This window comes from Pinus tabuliformis, chromosome X, assembly GCF_031772625.1.
Source record: "Pinus tabuliformis cultivar Carrire ecotype Pingquan chromosome X, CPIR1, whole genome shotgun sequence".
NCBI lineage: Eukaryota > Viridiplantae > Streptophyta > Pinopsida > Pinales > Pinaceae > Pinus > Pinus tabuliformis.
Genome location: NC_142308.1, coordinates 1661463865 through 1661485319, shown reverse-complemented (window position 1 = coordinate 1661485319; position 21455 = coordinate 1661463865). Strand labels below are relative to the sequence as shown.

The 21455-nt window shown below is 39.3% G+C and overlaps 1 protein-coding gene across 2 annotated transcripts in view; it reads left to right on the top strand.

Annotated features, from left to right (window-relative positions):
- Window positions 1–21182, top strand: part of LOC149146382 (chromatin remodeling protein EBS-like) — a 116251-nt gene extending 95069 nt beyond the window's left edge. For both annotated transcript variants that reach the window (XM_089446579.1, XM_089446578.1), the window contains one exon: window positions 20656–21182. In XM_089446579.1, the coding sequence (XP_089302705.1) occupies window positions 20656–20701 (46 nt within the window). In that variant the 3' untranslated portion in view covers window positions 20702–21182. The remainder of the gene's footprint in view (window positions 1–20655) is intronic.
- The last annotated feature ends 273 nt before the right edge of the window (window positions 21183–21455 follow it).

Here is a 21455-nt window from a genome sequence, read left to right as displayed (position 1 = left end):
TATCAATGACAGCCATCTCAAAGCCAAATGTGCCACCTGACAACTTATATTGCTCAATTTGTCTAGAGATCTCCATACGTTCTTCTGAAGATCTCACCATCTTCTGGACACAGGTTAATAATCCTTCCACGACCTCAACATCAAAATTAAACCCACATGCATAAGAAAATGCAGGGTTCAGGAAAAGCCCCGCAGCATGAATTGGACGATGGAGTGTGTTGTTCCATCGCTCATCAATGACCTTCCATAGAAGGAGTTGTCTCTGGAACCCATCATCTCCCTTGTCATCATAGTAGGACCGAATGGCTTCTTTGGCCCTGTCCATGGCTTCATACAAATAGCCCATTGCGGGCTTCTCACCATCAACCAACCGAAGAACCTTTACCAAAGGTTCTGTAACAGCGCACACCTCCTGCACTCCCGCCCAGAAGTCTTCCTGGTATGAAACTAGTCTGCAGACGGCCTCTGCTTCTGGTTTGCGGCTCATTGACGAAGCACGCCACTCCTCTGAAAGAAACATTCTCTTCAAATCCCACATAGAATTCACGAGGGATTGAAGAGATATGAAACTCGTCGCAAACCGTGTAATGGCGGGGCGCACCAACTCTTTGTTGTTGGTGAATCTTCTCATCAAGCTAAGCACAGATGTGTGATTGTAAATAAATTTTGTGATGCTTTTTGATGAGTCAACAACCTCTTTGACAAAGGGAATTTTCCCAATGTCCTCTAACATCAAATCAATACAATGGGCAGCACAAGGTGTCCAAAATAAAGCAGGATGCCTGTCCATAAGCATTCTACCAGCAGCAACATAATTTGCAGCATTGTCCGTTATGACTTGGACAACATTTTCTGCACCCACCTCCAAAATAAACACATCCAGCAAATCACATAAAGTTCTTGCATCTTTGATTTGATGAGTTGCATCAACAGATTTGATAAACATAGTCCCCTTGGGACAACTAACCAAGAAGTTTATAAGGGTTCTCCCCTTTTGGTCAGTCCAACCATCTGACATAACAGTGCATCCTGTTTGTGCCCATGATGCCCTAAAATCCTCCAATCTTTGGGTGCAGTCACGCTTTTCATCTTGAAGAAGCCGGCCTCTGAAATCATGAAGAGAAGGGAGTTTGTACCCCGGGCCAACACTGGCAATAGCATCAACAGTAGGTTGGAAAAATGGATTATTCCTTATAATGCTGAAAGGAATATCACTCCAGAGGAGAAATTTTGTCATCAACTTGTCAGCTTTTTCTTTTTCAGTTCTTTTTAGCATTGAACCAATAGTTGGTTGTGAACCAGGTGTGGTTCGAGGAACAAAATATGATGATGCAGCTACCGGATTGACTGACGCTGCAGTAGAACCTGTGCCACTTGGCCCACTTCCTTCAGCTGACCTTTTTAGTTGCCTTTTGAGTTCTTCTTTGGCGTCTCTAGTGTGCTCTAATTCTCCCAATGCTCTCATGGCTTTTTGGATAATTTCAGCATTTGTCTTTAGACAGGGCCCCACATCACGTCCAGGGATTTGTGCAAGGTGGAACTTCAACCTGTACACCCCCCCGAATATTTCCTTTCCACACAACTTGCAATACAAGTTTTGTCTATCATTCGGAGTTTTAGGGTCACCATATTCCCAGAAAGGATCCAATTTCCTTGGCATGTTTGTTTTTGAATTTTGAATTTGCAAACCTATGGAAAAATAAGGATTAGGAAATAGGAATTTAGGATTACATAAATGATAATACAAATTACAATTTAGCATTTGCAAAATTACAAGCTAATTATTTCCAAAATCCCAATTTCTAAACCCAAGTTACCCAACCAAATGCCAAAAAACAATGAAAATTCAAAAAAAATAAACAATGTTTAAAAAAAAATGAGAAAATAAAAATAACAAATTGGTTCTCATAGTCATAACAAATTACCCATCCCAAATCAATGAAAAATTTCAAAAAATTCTTTAAAAACAATGAAAACCAAAGTTTTTATAGAAGCAAAACCAAAAAAAATTAATCTACATACCTCTTTTATGGACAAATTGGTGATCTAGGCTTGGATTCCTCTTAAAAACGCTTCGATTCGCTCCCAAATCCGACGGAAACCCTTCAGCTCCTCTCCCTCACCTCTTCTCCTCCTCCTCCGCGCGCAAACAGCAAAATGACATAAAAAAAATCGATTTTGCATATAAAAAGCCCGCTGCCCCGACGGCCTGCGATTTTTTCCTTGAAAGATATTTTCAAAAACTCGCGATTTTTTCGATAAAAATCGTTATAAAAAAAAGTGGCGATTTTTATGCATAAAAATCGCGATTTGAATCGGGTAAATGAAAAAATCGCGCTTTTTCGATAAAATCGCGATTTTATCGCGATTTTAACAACACTGGCGGAAACTGCAGTGATACCCTCTGGCTGCACAAAACAACTTTAGCTATGTGAAGTAAATCTGAAAAATGACTTTATTGGTGGAATGGAATGTAATGAATGGATGGATGGAAAAAAATGAGGTGAAGTGAGAGTAATTGGATGAATGAGATGGTGAATGAAGTGGATGTAATGATGAAATGAGATGGAATAAGGAGGAAAAAGAGATTTTTTTAGAAATATGAGGTGTCAGGTGACCCTGATTTTCACCTCAGATTTCCTGCATAGGGCTGCCAATCAGAGACTGGTTTTCAGGCCTATACATTTATTATTATTTTTTTTTTATTTTTTATTTTATTTTTTTTCAAATACCAAAGATTACGCTGATGGAGGAGAAGAATCCTTCTCCACCAACCTGATTGCAGAATCTTCTTTAAACAACTTGACAAACTCCTCTTTTGAGAGTGGCTTTTGGTAAATCTTCAAGCGATGGCCATTCACAATAAGAGGAGTATGAAATTCATCAATAGTTTTCACTCGAACTGCTCCATTGCTAAAGACTTCATCAATCTCATATGGCCCAAGCCAATGAGTTTGAAACTTTCCTTTGAAGTCTTTGAACTTTGAATCAAACAATAGAGCCCAATCTCCTTTCTGAAACTTTCTTTCTTTGATATGACGATCATGCCATTTAGATCTTTGGTGCTGAACTAGGTCGGTTCTTAGAATTGCATCTTGTCTTATTTCATCTAGCTCATTTAGCTGGTCCATTCTGTGTTTTTGGGCTTCTGAGAGGCTCATTCCCAATTGGACTGCCATCTTGAAGGTCTTGATTTGGAACTCAATGGGGAGCAGGACTTCCTTCCCATAAACAAGTTCATAGGGAGAATGTCTTGTTGTGTTCTTCCATGTAGTTCTATAGGCCCATAAGGCTTCAGGAAGCCTTTCCGCTCAATCTCTTCTATGAAGATGAACAGTCTTGGTGATAATGCCTTCAAGAACTTTATTGGTAGATTCCACTTGGCCATTTGATTGCGGATGGTATGGAGTAGATGTTCTGTGTTTGATCTTATATTCCTCCATCAGCTTCTCCATCAATTTAGATGTAAATTGGCTGCCCTGATCTGTCACAATTTCCCTTGGGACACCAAAACGAGTGAAAATATCCTCAAAAAGAAATTGAACAACTGAATTTTCAGTGGCAGAAGGCAATGCTTTCGCTTCTACCCACTTAGTAACATAATCAGTACAAACCAGTGTATACTTCTTTTGCTTTGATGGTGGATTAATTGGTCCAACGAAATCTAGAGCCCATTTCTCAAAGGGTTCGATGCATACCTGAGGCTGTAGTGGCATTTCATTTGAAGGAGTTGGTCTCCCAACTCTTTGGCAGCTGTCACACCTTTTAACATACTGCTTTGCATCTTTAAAGAGAGAAGGCCAATAATATCCTAGAGAAAGGATTTTATAGGATGTCCTCTTGTCAGCAAAGTGCCCGCCGCATGGTTCATCATGACATGCCTTAAGGATGTCAGGCATTTCATCTTCCCGAACGCACCTTCTGATTATACAATCTGGCCCTGTTTTGAACAATTCATTAGAAATCCAAGAATAATGTGAACTCTCCTGAATGATTTTCCTTTTCTCATTAGGAAATAAGTGTAGAGGTAGCTTCCCTGTAACTAGATAATTAGCCATATCTGCATACCAAGGAGTCTTGGTAGTTACTGCAAACAAGTATTCATCTGGAAACTTATCTTCTACTGGAGAATCTTCATTAGTGTTTTGGATTCTAGACAAGAAATCAGCTACTGTGTTTTGTTTTCCAGGTCTATCTAACACAGTAATGTTGAATTCTTGTAAAAGTAAAAGCCATCTTGTAACTCTGCCATTAGTAACAGGTTTGTTCATTAAATATCTTATGGCAGAGTGATCAGTATGGACAAAGGTTTCATAGCCGGTTATGTAGTGTCTAAATTTATTAATCGCATGTACCACAGCTAAGAACTCTTTTTCTGTAACAGTATAATTTAACTCAGTGGGAGTCAAAGTTTTACTGGTGTAATAAATGGCATAAGGGATCAAGTCTTTTTGTCCCAAAACAGCTCCTAGAGCTATATCTGAAGCATCAGTAGAAATGTGGAAAGGGAGTTTCCAGTTTGGCCCCCTTAAGATGGGTGCTTCAGATATTCTAGTTTTTAAAGCTTCAAAAGCATATTGACACTCAGGATCCCATTTGAACTCACAGTCTTTGGTAAGCAATTTGAAAAGAGGAGATGCTATCTTAGTGAAGTTTTCAATAAATCTTCTGTAATATCCAGTGAACCCAAGAAAACTTCTAACATCTTTCTGGCAATTTCGAATAGGTAACTTAGAGATGACTTCAACTTTGGATCTATCAACCTTAATCCCATCTCTTGAAATATGATGTCCTAAAACAATCCCTTCAGTAAACATCATAAAACACTTTTCATGACTTAAAGAAAGATTTGTTTCCTTACATCTTATCAGTACTTTTTCCAAATTTTCCAAAGCTTCTTCAAATGTATTACCATAAACTGTGAAATCGTCCATGTAGACCTCTACACAATCATGAATTAGATCTGAAAAGATTCCTAATACAGCCCTTTGAAAAGTAGCAGGTGCATTGCATAATCCAAAAGGGAGTACTCGGTAGGCAAAAGTTCCCCAAGGACAAGTAAATGTGGTTTTGTCTTGATCTTCAGGTGCTACCTGAATCTGATTATACCCACTAAAACCATCCACGAATGAGAAATACTTTTTACCTGCTAAAGTGTCTAGTACTTGATCAATAAAAGGTAGAGGGAAATGATCCTTTAAGGTTGCCTTGTTTAATTCTCGATAATCAATGCAAACTCTCCATTTACCATTCTTTTTGGGAACTATAACCAAGGGAGAAACCCATTGGCTATCTGAAATGGGGTAAATGAAGTTTACCTTGAGCAATTTCTGGAGTTCTTCTTTCACGATTTCCCTAAGGTTTGGATTCATCCTTCTTTGTGGTTGCCTAATAGGTCTGCTGTTTTCTTCAATATAGATGTGATGAATACAAGTCTTAGGATCGATTCCTTTCATGTCAGTGTATTCCCATGCAAATGCAGTGGAATGTTTTTGCAAAAGTTTGGTTAATTCTTCTTGTTGTGGTCTTTCCAAGTTTCTGTTAATGTTCAATGTTTTTCCTGGAAGGATTTCAACTGTAGAACTACCAAACTCTTCCATTGAGAAGAGAGACATCTGTCTAGAGGAGAGATATTCAATGTCTGCTTCTAACTGAAACTGTGTAGAGTCATATTCTAAAGGTATTTCAAAATTTTCTAATGTATTTAGAATTTGACTGTCTTCACTAATCTCAGAGATGGTTAGAACAGGTTGAATAGTATCCTCATCAGCGACCCACTCATCTTCTCCTATTTCTGTAATTGCTCTTGCTGGGGGATACAAGTTGAATTTCTTGGTGGAATTACCATCTGATATATACATGTCCCCAGACCTACAACTGATGAAAGCATCAGCTGTTGCTAGCCAAGGTCTTCCTAAGATAAGAGGATGTCCTCCTAGATTGTTCTTGGGAGTTAGAATCATAAAATCAACTGGATATTCCCAAGAGTCTAGGGAGACTGGAATGTCTTCCAATACACCATCAGGTTTAATGATTGATCGATCTGCAAGTTGCAGTAAAGTAGGTGTAAAGAGAAGGTTAGGAAGCTTTAACTGATCCATGGTCTGTCTACTCATGATGTTGATAGCGGCTCCTAAGTCAATCAAAGTATTTGGGATTTCAACCCCATTAATATGAGTTTTGACAATAGGACTACCAGGATCCACATACTTTTGCATGGTAATCTTACCCATCATAATGTCTGCAATTTTTCCAACTAGATGTATCCTTTTGGTATCTCTGGTTCTTTTTACTGTTTTCTTCAAACTCAACTCCTTCATTGTCTTTGCTAGAATGGGAATTTCCTTAATGGCTTGTAACAAGGGGATCTTGATACAGACATTCTTCAATTCATCTAGAAAACTATAGTCAGGCAACCAAATTTGCTTTTCCACTCCTTTGTCAATTTGTAATCTTTCAGGAAAAGGAGGTGTAGCTAAAGATGTAGGTTGCTCAACTATGGGAGTTGTAGAGGTTGATTCTTTTTCTTTTTCTTTTTGGATATTTTGGTCTTGAAGTGATACTTCAGAACCCTTATTGACTTTGAGAGATTCTTCCTCAGAAATGCTTGGTTGTTGAACACTTGTAGAAGGTTGATCTAGGATCCTACCTGATCTGAGTTGTACTTCATTGAGAGGAACAACCATATAGGTAGGGAATGGTTGACCTTCCATCATGTAAGCATTTTGAGGGTTCCTATTATTTGGATTTGGTAATGGCTGAGAGGGAAGTTGATTTGACTTCTGCTGGGATTGAAGCGAGAGTTGAGAATTTTGATTTTGTGGAGGAGGTTGTTGTTGTTGAGGGTATGGCAATGATAGTTGTTGACCTTGATTTGGAAGTTGTGGAGCTTGCTGATTCTGAAATGATGGAGGATATTGATAAAATTGAGCAAGTCTCCCATAAGGATTTTGCATGCTTTGTATCCATGCTTGAAAAGCATTTTGAGGTTGAGGCCAAGGTTGTTGCCAAGGATTCCAATTTGGTTGGGGTTGAAAATTCATAGAGTTGTTAAACCCTTGATTTTGTTGCCCTTGCCAAGGTCTCCTTGCAACAAAACAGAGAGATTCAAGTGTGTTTGGATCCTCTTGAAAGACTGCTTTGAGGCCAGGAATTGAAGGACAATCCTTGGTCTCATGAGTTTCTGAGCAAACTACGCATGTTTCTACAACGTGTGCATCCAAGGGACATTCCCTTAAAGCATGTTTCTTTCTACATTTCGGGCAAAAGATGGCCAAAGCCTCAGCTTCTGCTTTTTGTTTATTGTGAATCTTAAGGGTATCTAGTTGTTCACTAAGACTCCCTAAGATGTCAGTTTTGAATTCATCAAGCATATTGCCGATTTCAGCCCTACTTACTGATCCTGTTGCAGATTTATTTGCTCTAAGGAGAGAAGGATCTCTAGGCCCTTTTTGAGTTTTCGATTTGCCCCTTGAGAGATGGATACAGAGTTTTGCTATATCATTGAGTGAAAGTTGAGAAATATCCCCTTTCCCCATCATGTTTAAGATATCTATCCATTCATCCCTAATGGCTTTTAATAAGAGGGCTTTTAAGGTCTCTTCATCCAAGCTACTCATTTTTGCTCTTTTCAAGTTATATTGAAATCTTTCAAGTAAATCTTCCAAGCTCTCATCTTCTCTTTGTATCATTTTAAATACCTCGTCCTTGTGATTAGTAGGCATACAATAGTCCTGATACCTATCCAAAAAGGTTTGTTTCATTTCATCCCAAGACCTAATGGATTGAGTGAGTAACCCCATGAACCATTTCAAAGCTTGATCTTTTAATGTTGAGGGGAACAATTTGAGTTTCTGAGTATCATCCAGATAGTCATAAGTTCGACACACAACTTCAAATTCAAATAAAAATGTTTCAGGGTCCTCAGTTCTTAACCCATGGAAGTTTGGGAGGACAGATGGTGATATATTTTTCATAGTGGCTCGGGAATCCTCATTAACAATGGGAAACCCAAATGAATTATCCCCATCTCTATTTCCTCCTCCAAGGGGACCTCTACCTCCTCCGTTATTATTGTTATTTCCTCCTCCTCCTCTACCTCTACCTCTACCACCTCCTTCTTCCTCTGCCATGATGGTTCTCCTAGGGATTTCAAAATCTTCTGGTTCCTCTACAAAGGGTGAATGAGAAGAGATTTCTCCTTCTTCTTCAGGTGATTCTACTTCCTCAATTACAATTGGTCTTTCTGTAGGAGAAAGAGAAGAGTCTCTTCCTGGTTCAAATTCAATAGAAGGTGTGGGAGAGTCAACTCTTGGCTCTTGAATTCCAGGAATTCTAGGACTAGGAGTGTCGGTTGGAGATAAGGGAGGTGTCTCTTGTCTATCCCTTGAAGCAGATGGACTTGTAAAAATTGAACTTCGAGCTCTAGCTAAAAACCTTCCCCTAGAATCTCTAGCTCTATGCATGTCATTTTTTTTTATTATTTTTCTTCAAGTCAAGTTAATAGTTCTTTTTCTGATCTTCCAGGTCACTCTAGGTGCAAGAAGAGAGCATACTCAAGAAACTACTAAATCAATAACTTTCTCCTTTCTGATCCTCCAGATCACTTTGAAGTGCAAGAGGAGAGCATGCTTTGATAGGTTATCAACTTCTTTCCTTGAAATTTTATGTTTTTTTTTTCTCTAAGAATATGGCTACTTAATTTCACTTCCCCGGCAACGGCGCCAAAATGTTTAGTCAATTTAGTGTTGTCTAAATTGCTATCATAAATTGTCAACCAGGAGCTCGTAAGCTGATGAAGTGAAGGTGTACTATATGTACTTAAGCAACCTCTTAGATCTTTTTGTCGTTTGGGGTGTTGTTTGTGGTTAATTTATCTTCCTAAGATGGAATGGAGTTTTATAAACAGATGAGTGATAGTGTGTGTAAGGTGAATTCTAGATGAGTGAGTGTGTGCGACTGGTGGTTTCTAACTACCTTCTAAACTTGCAAAGAAAGAGATTGAAAGAAATAAATAACTTGAAATGAACTGAAAGCAAAGAACCACTTTCTAATGGCACTATTCACTACTCATGCTGCTGCAAATAAAAGGATAAGAAAATCACTTTAAAAACCAATGATAATGTTCATCTCTTCCTAACTCTCTGCTTCTAACATATAGTACTATGTAAAACACGATTAGGAAGTAGTTAGAGATAAGTCTAAAAAGTGATAAAGCTCTAAATGACAAATTATAACACCACTGTGCCTTTCTTCAGCATTCTGCTTCCAACATACATTGTTATGTGTAACAAGTGAAGAAAGAGTTAGTGATATAAGCCAAAAGCTACTCAAAGCAAGCTGTAATTTATTAGTATTCTGATCTCTTAAAGATGAACAACTTATGATAAAGAGAACATCAATGTGTTAGCATACAGCTTGAGGAACTAAGCTAGAAGTTAAGCTAGAAAATCAAAGTAAAGGCAGCAACTATGAATATGACAACTGAAAATACCATCAGATATAAAGCAAATACACAAAACACACAATCCTGGGCTAAAAACCTGCAGAAAACAATACTGATCAGTGTAAAATAAAAGCTGGAAATGAAATGACATGAAATCAAATGGTACACTATTATACATGATGAAAGAAATAAAAATTGCTGACGGCAAGAAAATGGAATCAAACACTATGTACACGGGCTGTCATAGATGGGGGCCCTCCATCCACGCAACCAACTAAAAGATCAGCTACAAAAGGTGAACAGAAACAGTCTTCTTTTTATAAAACCAGCATGTCAAAATACAGTGAAAAAGTGTTGTAGAAACAGCCTTCTAAAACAGAGTTTTGATAACAAAATCAGCACAGCAATTACAATATTCAAAAAGCTAATCTATAAGCGTTGGCACACGCTTTATTTATAAGCACAGAGGCAAACTACCCTCTGCGTGAACTAAGCAACTATAGCCTAACTTATTAACTACGCAGTAACACGCAGTCTTAACTAATTAACTTGTGCAGCAACACGCAGGCAACTTCGTGCACTTTTGGAGGAAACGGTCATCATGGGAGGTAAATCTATGTTTGGATCCTGTCTTTAGCTGTCTTCGTGGCGTGGAGGAAGTGCCAGCTATAGTTCCGTGTCCCAGCTGCTCACGGCTCCTGTGCCACCGTTTAGAACTTGACCGTTTGACCGAGAGAACACCTGCGTTGACCAAGGGCATACGTGACTGGTTTGGCTCAACCAATAGCATACGATCCATGTGTACGTCCACCCCAACATGCCCATGTGGCCCGTTCCTTGAGAAGACACGTGGAGTATATCAAACAACAAAAAGGCTGCGGAATCTCTGAATAGCTGCGGAATTGCTGTATATGTTCCAAAATTCTAATCGAACAGTCAAACATTAGCAAAGTTCACAAATCATGCTTAAAGACATCAAATGTAATGATCTGGGTAGGTTTATAAGGAAAATAAGGCAAAAGAGAGAGATAAGTGAGGAAAAGCTGTAGGTAATAATGGATGATTAGGTGCAAGTTAGAGGCTCTACAGGGGCAGCGGACAAAGGCGGAAGAAGCGAACATTGGGCGGAAGGCATGGTGAATGGGTGGATGAAGAACGGAAACAATGGAACAACATTGGGCAGCCAAGAAGCGCTCCGAAGATCGAACTAGCTCTAATACCACATGAAGCACATAAACTCAACAATTATTAGCAATTGTAAATATTTGATTAATAATGAATGAATGAATGATTTATAGGGAGAGAGGCCCTGGCTTAAATACAACCCTAGTTAACTAATATTTATAGATTATTTTTCACATAACGTCATGCATTTTGTCTTGTAAGTGAACCTTGTACTTGATAAATCTTTAATTTTATGTCTAATTGTTGTGGGGGAAAGTATCCAACTCGGAATGACCCTAACCCACTCTAAGGGTGACAGTTCCTTAGCAACAGCTGAAAGCAAAGCTATCTAAAGTTTCTTCTTTATGACATGCAAGAGATAAAAGGAAGAGATCCACTTACCGATGTCTTGCGCAAATGGTCAATCCAATCTCCTTTGATTGCCGCTTGCTCCCAGCTCCAAGTCTTTTCACGGGCCCAGCTACACGAGATCCTGCAAACAAGACAAAGAAAGGAAACTACAAGAAGCATGCATGCATAACTGATTCAAGGATTAGCATAAATCAAAGACGCAAGTAAGACAATACACCATTGAAACACATGCGAATAGAAGAACCTCAAATGCTTTATTAATATATGGAAGTAAGGTTCAGGCGGTGATACAACCATGAGAGGTCCAATCCAGCATCACCTTCCCGACGGAGAGAAATCTCTTCTTCACCTCCCTCAAGCAATCACCCAATACTCTCAACTGTAAACCAACAGCAATTCTCTGCACAAAATTCCGGCCTCCAGATCCCATGGGATGAGATCCTTATATAGAGTTTTGGAGTGAAGATAAGTCAGCTTGATGTGTGACTTGTTGTCCTCTTCAACTCCAGTTGTTCTTTAGTCCTTCACTCAGAGTTTCTGCCTTCCACTTGGAGTTTTAGAACCTCTTAACTCATCATTAGGCGAATCTTCTGATCCAAGTGTCATTTTAGAAGCTTCCTGGGCACTGGCACATTGAGAAAAGATTCCTCCACATGTCCAAGTACGCTCAACGCAGGTAGCCTTTGTTCTACTTGCTATGCAACGCAGGTAGCCTTTGTTGTACCTGCTATGCAGCGCAGATGCCTAGTGGAGCAGCTGCAATGATCCAAAACTGACCTGTTTTTGAGTGTTTTTCAGTGGAGAACTGATTTGTAGTGTTGTGGTTTGCTGACCTTGTTCCTCTAAGGGTAAGAACAACATGTTTAGGGACTTTGGATCCCTCAGATTATTGACATTTCATGCTCTATGCTGTAAGGCACAAAAATGTCTATAACACTAATGTATGGAATGAATTGATAAACTAGGGTTTTTTATTGTGCTTTTATTATTAAAGATCTATTGTATAGAATATATATATCATCATTGTATGCATTACTCATGTTTGAAATTGTGAATGACAATCCCCTTGGTGAACCTTTGTAATATCTCTCCCAAGTGACATTGATCACTCACAAAGATAATTCCGTCTTCCCAAGGACTAGGCATTGTTGATTTGGGGTAGCATTGGATGTGCTCTAGGCCTCAAATTTTGCAGGGAGGCTTGGGCACATGTATTCCAAAGAACTCAGAAAGCGTTTTGGGAAATTCCACCTAGAAACAATTTTATTAAAATCATAAATATTTTATAATGGGCCCCTAATTCTAAACTTAGGAAATTAAAAATATTAATGGGTATTAATCTAATTGTGGGTGTAACTTCTAGAAGAAGACAATGATCAAGCTTAAAATGATCTTAGCCATTGATTAACTTTTAATCTGGGTCGTTGAATGTCAACAAGAAGATTATTTAAGGAAGCTTGAGGGTCATTTGGAAAACACACTGAAAGATAGAGAGAACGAATTTCTGAAGTGAGAAGTTCTTAGGAGGAAGTTCTGATCGAGGATATTTTTTACAGTTGAGGGTCAGGGATAGCATCCAGAGAGAGAGAGATTTTCTCAGCCAGAGAATCATCAACAGAGAGACGCAGAGAGTGATCCAACATCTCTCACACAGAGGCTGACGCAGGGCCACACAGAGGTAGCGCAGAGGGTGAGAGAGAGTCTGAGATTTTGCTGGGTAGAGTTAGTTTCAGAAGCTAGGAGTCGGGGTGTGAGACTGGGAGGTTGAGAGCAATGACTACGGGCAGCAAATCGATCAGCTGGCTGGGTGATGCAGTGCCTAGAGAGGTTGATACAGGGATTGCGTGAGGACCGCGTAGAGGCAGCGTAGGGCCTGCTAGAGGCACTTCATCCAGTGTCTGGATCAGCCAGGATTTTTCTCAATGATTGTGTGAGGTAATCTCACAAATCATTCTGCCAATATTTCTCTCTATGCAATTGAATAACCCTTGAGGTATTCAGAGATGTATTCAAAATTTTCTACTGCTTACTAATAATAAACCCTCAAATCTGTTGCACCAATTCTCCCGCATTGGGTTTTTTCAGGGACATTTGTCCAAAAATAACAGTGTCATTTGTGTTGCATTTTCTTTCTTGCTCATTCTCTTGTTTTCGCATATAATTTAACTAAGTGAAGGCTGCAGTGTATGTATTACGATATTTGTCATAGGAATTTGCAAGTAATTTGTTTAAAGGAATTTAACAAATAGGAGTAATATCATCAGTTGCTACAGTAGGGATTCTGGTTGAGGAATTTTCACAGGCATTGGCCTTGTTTATTTGGTGATCACACACAATTTCACCCCAAATCTAAATTTCACTCTCTTTCCTAATTTTGGCCCTCTCAAGGACAAGCGGCCAAGCTAGGGCTTGGTGTGACCTAGAAGGAGAATTTAAGCTTGTAGAAGGATTCAACATTGAGGGAAGACTTGGTTGCCTCAAAATCAACCTTCCTTAGTGGCTAATCTCTCCATTTTAAGCCCTAATCCTCTTGCCCTAGGTAGATTTGCCTTAGGAAAGCCCCCATTTGTGTAAAGATTCAACTTGAGGACTTTTTGAAAGTTTTGTGCACCATTTGTTTACTAATATTCATTGGTGGAAACCTTTTCTTGGCTTATTGACTCTAGGTTATCTCATTTGGCTTGCTATACGTCAAGCCCTAAGTCAATTGTGCCTTAATTTGGCCTTATTAGAGGATGTGAGTTGCCCCCCTTTCCTTGATCAAGCCTTTTACTTAAGAAGAGTCATCCTCTATAAGCCTCTAGTGTGACATTGAACCTTGAACCTAGAGTATCTCGTAGGTGATCTATCTAACAGAAAGCCTCCCATTGGTGAAAGTCCATAAACAGCAGGGGGTAGTGGCTGTGATGACAATGACCACACCTCATTATTGTCACTTAGTCTAGTGCTTGCCTTGTAGGGTACCCATCTACAAGACCTGCTAGATTTGAGGCAACAACAAAATGTAGGAGAAAAGTTTTCTCCTAGAGCTCCTAGAGTTATCCATGTATATACATGGATAACATGTAAAGCACTTTGCATACTATTGTAAAATCTGGTGTGATGAAATATTCTAGAGGAATATGCATGACAACAATTTACAGATCAGCAAAATTCCTATTAAACTTTTGGAAAAGGTTCCTTTGTCTATGTGTGTTTGAAAATAGATTGATGTTGTAGGGAACTGAGAAATGGTGAAAATTTCAGTCATCGCTTCATTCTCTATGTGGCTGATACAATTTGAAGGTTGGGTATGTTTGTAAATATTTCTGGTAAGCTCTTGCTCTTCTTTTGCATGCCATATTTCTCTTCAAGTATTTCTGGCAATGCTTCACTTCAAAAATCTGTTCTCTCTGTGAACACCTGTTATTTTGAGTTTAAGTCCAATGTAAGTGTCTGATTTTCATGCAAAAACCATTTGCTCTATGTTCTGGGTTTGCATGAAATCAGCACCTTCTGCATGGGTATGTGGGTGAGTGTTTTATGTTTAAGGTTTGAATGCAAATGGTCTGCATCTTTTGTGCACATGCTCTACTTTAGTTTTTCTGAGCCTTTTTTGTGCATCCAAAGTGCAGGTGGTCTGTGTCTCATCACAAGCTCTTCTTCATTCTAGTCTGCAAATTTTTTGAAGTCTAATCTTCCTCCTTTCAGTTTTTTGCAGTGGATTTTCCTCTCATTAGGCATCATCTTACTTTGACTTATATATATATATATATATATATATATATATATATATATATATATATATATATCAATTCTGATATTTGGTTTCTTTTCAATGTGCTCGCAAAGCCCTTGCCCCAATATTAGAAAATGCTTCCAGTAATAGCTTTATAAATTTAAAAGGCTAAGGTTTTAAAACGTTATTATCTCTAGTAACTTGCATCTTGGACTTTCTTTGAACTTTTGCCTGACAGGATCACCTTGGAAAATTGTTGGACACCTAATCCTAAAGGGTTAGCGTGGAAGTTGAATGGACAAAGCAGTCCAAGAGACCTTGGGATCTGAATCCCAAGAGTCACCTATTGTACTATAAATGTACATCTATTGTTAATAAAAATCGCAGTCACTGATTTATCTTCCTATTGTCTTGCTATCCATGTGTGTTTAACATGGTATCGGAGCCACTTGTGTTTTTGTGGCCTGTTATATGCATGGCAGTCCTGGCCCTTTGTCTGCATAAACTCATCTGTCCACAATATTCTCTGCGCATATGCCTGACATAGCGCTGCCACGGCTGAGTCTATCGCCCTCTGTCTTGAGCGCTGCTCTGCTGTAGACTGTGCCCTCTGTCCTCTCTGCCTCTGCGCTCTCTGACCTGAATAGGCTGCCTCTGTCATGCGTTTTATTCAGGCAATTCGCTGCCCCTCTCTGCGCTGCCTCTGACATACCTGAGCGCCTATGTGCGGTGAGCGTGGAATGGGCTGCTGAATGTGAGCGTTTTTTTTGTTGATATTGAACACCTGAGCGTTTCTATCACTGATTGCCCTACGGCCTGCACTCGCTTTCATTCCCTTCTGCGTTATTCATGAAGAGTTGAATGCTGTAGCCAGTGGACATTCGAGTATCTGCTGCAATCACGCAGAGTCCCTTGAGACATCACAGCACCAGACAGCACCGTTGTGTCCTAGATAGGTCCCAAGGCGCTCTCCGTTGTGTCCATACCAATCGGTGGGCGTGTGATCCTTCGCACCAGAAAATCAGTGGGAGTGTGATCAAAATCGGCCTCATCTTGCTTGCATGTATTACTTAAGTGTAGACAATCCGCGAGCACTGTGGACCAAATACTGATACAATGACCTTTGTATTACCGAATTCAGCATAAGCAGACCCTGCCGCTGCATTCACCGCCCCGGTCTTCTGATTCTTTTGATTTCTGATATGAAGAGCACAGTCTTTTGAGCACGGTCTCTGAGCACGGTCTTTGAGCACGGTATCGTTTTATTGTAAGAACTATTGAGGCGAAGGTAAATATCATAACCTGTTTGTATAGAAGCCGGAACACTCACATCTTGAAAACATCTCGTGGTTTCCCTCAGTTTTTAAAGAGGCCTTAAGTTCTCTGCGTTTTTTTTATTGAAGACTGATATGGTTCATTCAGTGCGCAGTTTTGAATGGTATATACACGTGCTGTAGACTGCGTTTTTTATAGATTGAAATGGTGACTGCGTAGTGCTGTGAGCCTGTGACCGTGGATTTGAAGACTGCATTTTTTTATAGATTGATATGTTGACTGTGTTGCGTATATGGTGAATATATTGGTGGTATATGTTGACTGTGTATGGTGCGTATATGGTGAATATATCCGCTCCCAATTTTAATTGGTATATGCTGAAGACCTCGTCCGATACAGTGGCTGTGGCAGATCAGAAAAACGCAGCTCTACTTTTACCTTGGGGTTCAGAAGATGCGATTTCAGTATTGCCATCATTCAGAGACCCCTTTCTGAGGTCATTGAATTGACGGGGCTAAATCTTGCACTTGTAAAAAAAGCTGATTCCCCTACACGCTGGTTCCATTTCACCTTCGTCAAAGGTAAATATCGGTAGCAAAAAAATTCAAGCTCGGCTTGGGGAGAGAATGGGATAATATCCTGAGCCGGTCCTCATTCATCAGAATACTCTCGTCAAACAATTACTGGGCTTGCCTCTGAAAATAAAGTGTTTACCTGTGTTCTAGGACGCTCAGGACCAGGCCTAGAGACGGAAGCTGCAGATCCGGGCGAATCTCCAAGTCATTTCGAATTTCCCCATGTTGTGTTTTGGGTTCTTCTCGAATCTTCTAAGTGATTTCGATTTTCACTATATTGTGTGTTATGTTGTCGAGTGTCCTCCCTCCATAAACCAACATATATGAATCTTTACTTCCGATTTGTCACTCTCGACAAGTGGAGAGATTACATATAACGACCAAAAGTTTTCAGAATTCGTTGTCCAGAGGACATCAGCATACGTTGGGGTATTCTATCAAACACTTGGCGCGCATTCTCGACAGTTCTTCGCGTGGAGTACACGTCAACAAGTTTGGAACCTAAAAATGTATCTTTTTCAAATCCATCTGTGATCATACGGGCATGAACTTGCCCCACTGCTTCGATATTTGTATAAATTTCTAACACAGAAGCATAGACTGCAGCGTTGGAATCCACATTAATGCCTCTGTGTCGTGTTCGATTCATCGGCTTTGTTCTCAATTTTTGTGGGTAGTGTTGCTTAAGATGATGAAATAAGCGCGTAACAATATGAATTTGCATGCCATGACGTCTACAGGTTTGAAAAGAGCACGCTAACGACATTGCAGAAGCAATGATAATCTGATATTATGGATAACAGTGTGGCAAGCCATGTGGGGTTTCAAAACTGTGCTGGTAATACCGATCATTAAAATTACTGAAACGGCGGCAATGGCTATTGCAGTGTAAATATCTTTGTCGAATTCAAAGTCTCAGTCTCAGTGTCGATGCTATGAGAGTGAATATACTTATATGTTGTATCCATCTCATCGTGTAACCAAGTTCTCTGCGTGTAAGGAAAAAGAGTCTGATTAAAAGTTCGGCTGCCAAAGGAAGAACGCACCTTGTAGAGACAAAGTTCGGCTGCCAAAGGAAGAACGCACCCTGCAAAGACTGATGCGATGCTCCCTTTGCCGTTGTGAAGAAATCAAAGAGAGAAAGTCGTATTATTTGCAGACATTTATATATAAGGCTGCTTACGGGCCCTGTTCTCCGAAGCCTCTACGTATTTCACAGATGTGACAGGTAAAGATACACAGAAGACAATTGGATGCCCTCTCCGCTCAGCGCTTGAACGTTTTGAAGGATTGAACACTGCATATATATATATATATATCGACCGGCAATATATTTGGTAGTTCTGTGCTTGAATTGATCGATATTGGTTGAAATTTTTGAGGAAGCAGATTTGGTGTTGTCCATGGAACAATTTGAAACAACCTCTAAGTGAAGTGATTCGTCAGCATTGTGAAGTGAATTTGAAGCATTTTTGAAGACATTTTTTGAAGTTTCTTGTAGAGATTTTGCATGATTTCCATAGCAGCTAGATGCTCTGAAGTTTGAAGTTGAGGACAGCGCTCATCTTCACATTTATATATTTTTTTTTGCATTGGTGATGTTATGCTCCAGTTCATTCTTGAAACGATTGTACCAGTGTTTATTGTAGCTTGACGAGAAATGTTTATTGTAGCTTAACTTGGTAACATCCAGCTTACTCAGGTCCTGCTCCATCAACCATTTTCGCGACATTGTTGCCACTTGATAAGCCCTTACAATATCTTGTAGTAAGAGTACAATATTATTTTTCTGTTGCTGTTGCCTCAGTTGTGTTTTTAAGTGACATTGAAGAAAAATGGCCAGACTTGAAGATGCATTAAAGTTATTGAATATCCTAATTCATTCCACTGTTGATGAGATGGTCAAAGTTAACAAAGAAACTCTCTTTGACATCCAAACCTCTCTGCAAACTGCACATGAGAATATTGAGTTTTTGCAGCTTGAAACAAAGCTACAGCAGGAAGAATTACACCAGTGGAGTCATCATTCTGAACCTGTTTCTGTTCAGAACAATGAAGCAGACTCCCATAAACAGCAAGTCAATAATGTTACAGTTCAGTCAGATAAAGCAGCAAAGTTACATGCAGATGCAGAGGTTCAATCTGCACTTCCCAAGCCCATCATCAGACCTTGGGAACAGCTTGTCCACAACAAGCACAGAACCGGTCTTGGATATGACAAGGACTTGTCCTTTCATATTCCAGACTATGCCAAGCCCATTCAGTTTCAAAGTGCTGGTTTCATCCATGACAGTTCACCTGTTCCTCATGACAGTTCAGCTTCAGCTGTTCCAGATTCTGCCCCTCTTCCACAGCAACAACAACAACAAAAACAACAGATCGTGAAATGCCAACACTGTGATCGAGTTGGCCATCTGAAAGATCATTGTTTTGATCTTCATCCATGTAAGCACTGTCATAAAACCAGCCATTCTTCAAACAGATGCTTCAAAAACAAACGTCCTGCAAGAACAAAGATTCATCTTGGATGGATCGCTTCTTGGCAATGGGCATCAACAGCCAAGAAGATATTCCAAACACATGTCAGAACTTGTTCCAGAGTACTGAACAGTCTTGCAGTTGAGTTTTCTCCATCTTCTCACCTTGTATCTGACAGGGGGGGAAATGATGGTCATCTACAAGCTTCAAAGTCACATCAAGCGAGCCTGAGCCACAACCTGCCACACCAGTTTCAGAGTTGCAGCCAGAGACAAAGATGCCCGTGATCACAGATTGAGAACACTTCCTCTAGCAGAAGGCACCAGCTTCTTGCCAGTTTTGGAAGAGTTCCAGGAATTGCATTAAGCATTCCAGAGTTGTTGGTTATCCTTAAACCATCACAGGTTGAGACTTCCCTTTTTAGGTTGAAGTTTTACCTTTTATGCGGGGTGAGACCTCCCTTTTATGGTTGAAGGTTTCCCTCTTTAAAACAATAGGATCACTTCCTCTAGCAGAAAACTTCAATTTCTTGCCAGTTTTGGAAGAGTTCCAGGAACTGCACTAAGCGTTCCAGTGTTGGTGGTCATCCTTAAACCACCGCCCTTTTTTACCAACATTTCATAGAGCACATTCAGCCTAGTGCTGCCATGCATTTTTTGCACATTTTGTATTACAGCTCTCTTCTTGGACTCATACATAACCCTTCGGATTAAGGGGGGGAATGTTGGACACCTAATCCTAAAGGGTTAGCGTGGAAGTTGAATGGACAAAGCAGTCCAAGAGACCTTGGGATCTGAATCCCAAGAGTCACCTATTGTACTATAAATGTACATCTATTGTTAATAAAAATCGCAGTCACTGATTTATCTTCCTATTGTCTTGCTATCCATGTGTGTTTAACAAAAATGACTCTTTCCTCAGCCTTCTTGAATATAGCTATGGTTTCATTATAGCTCCGATACCACTGCTGATAATGGGGTCACTGGATACATAACAACGCATTTTTTATACATTTTGAAACAAGTAATCTAACTTTTTATATAACTAATCTATATTTAATATGGGTGTTATGACCCTCCTAGCATTAGGACTTCTAAGAAAATTGTATTTAGCAATAGGACTCCTAGAAAATCTTTACTCAATATTGAGTGTTACCATGATAACACTACTTGGAAACTTAATTATTTAACAATGACCTTGCATAGCCTTGTAACTTGCAGTAAGGTGGTAGGGAGGCATTTATCCTTCTTGAAATGCCATCTTAGTGGGAATTCAGAGTGGATGAGCCTAGGATTATTTCGGCGGAACTTTTTCATCTGGAAGAAATTAAAATTGATTATAAATTTAGTCAATCTTGAGCAACTTTTAGACATCCTTGACCTAGCATAGACATCAGATGCATTTTGAAAACAGTGCTAAAGTACCAAAGTCAGAAAGCACAACGTCATGCGACATAAAATTTGGCATCAACAGTGTGTTGAAAAGACATTATTAAACCGCTGTACTATACTGTTCATATAAGCAAGCAGATGTGTGTTACAAATGTTCCCTATTAACTTAACATATTTTAAAGGTCAATTCCTTTCATGAAGATATTTATTAACAATGTGTATTATCTTAATTGGCAGGGAAAGACAAAGAGACAAAGGAGGTGAATTACCATGTAGCAATTGATCCTTGTTGGACAGGATCAGTATGATGACTGGGACTGAGATTGGCACATTGTTGAGACTAAAGTAACTGAATTTTCCTGAAGGTGTTATTGATTTTTTTGATGTCTACGTGTGTGTTGTCCGAGTAGTTTTAAGTTTGGTTTCTTGGCTAAAACTGTGTTACAGTCACGTTTGGGAGCATATTTTCACTGGCGGGTACTAGGCTGTTGGTATTGTGTTTCGTTAACTATTAAATATGACCATTATTTTGAGGTCCATCTATATCAATATCTATTAAGGCCTTTAGGATTCATAGTGGCATCAATTGTCAATATCTATTTAGGCCTTTAGGATTCAGAGGCATCAATTGTTTGTATGTTTTATATGTCATGTAGGATATGTTATCCATGTAACTTGAATGGAATATTCCTTGGATTAACGTCAAGTTAAATTTTTTGTCATAATAAAAAGCCCAGGTCATGTGGTATCTACTGTTTAAATTATTTGTATAATTGTCTTGCTATGTTATTCTGATATCATTTTGTTGTAAATATTTCATTAACTTTGACTGGAAATTACTTGTATTTCTTGAAATATTATTTAAGATATGCTTATTATGCAATTTGAATGGAATGCTGCTAGGATTAAGGTCAAAATTTCCTCTTTCTTGTTGAATGATTCTTCATTGAAGAGTTCTAATTAGAAGGCCTGGTTATGATGTTGAAGCAAGCCAAAGTCTCGCTGTGTAAGTTCTGTTATAAATTTTCTATAAGCAA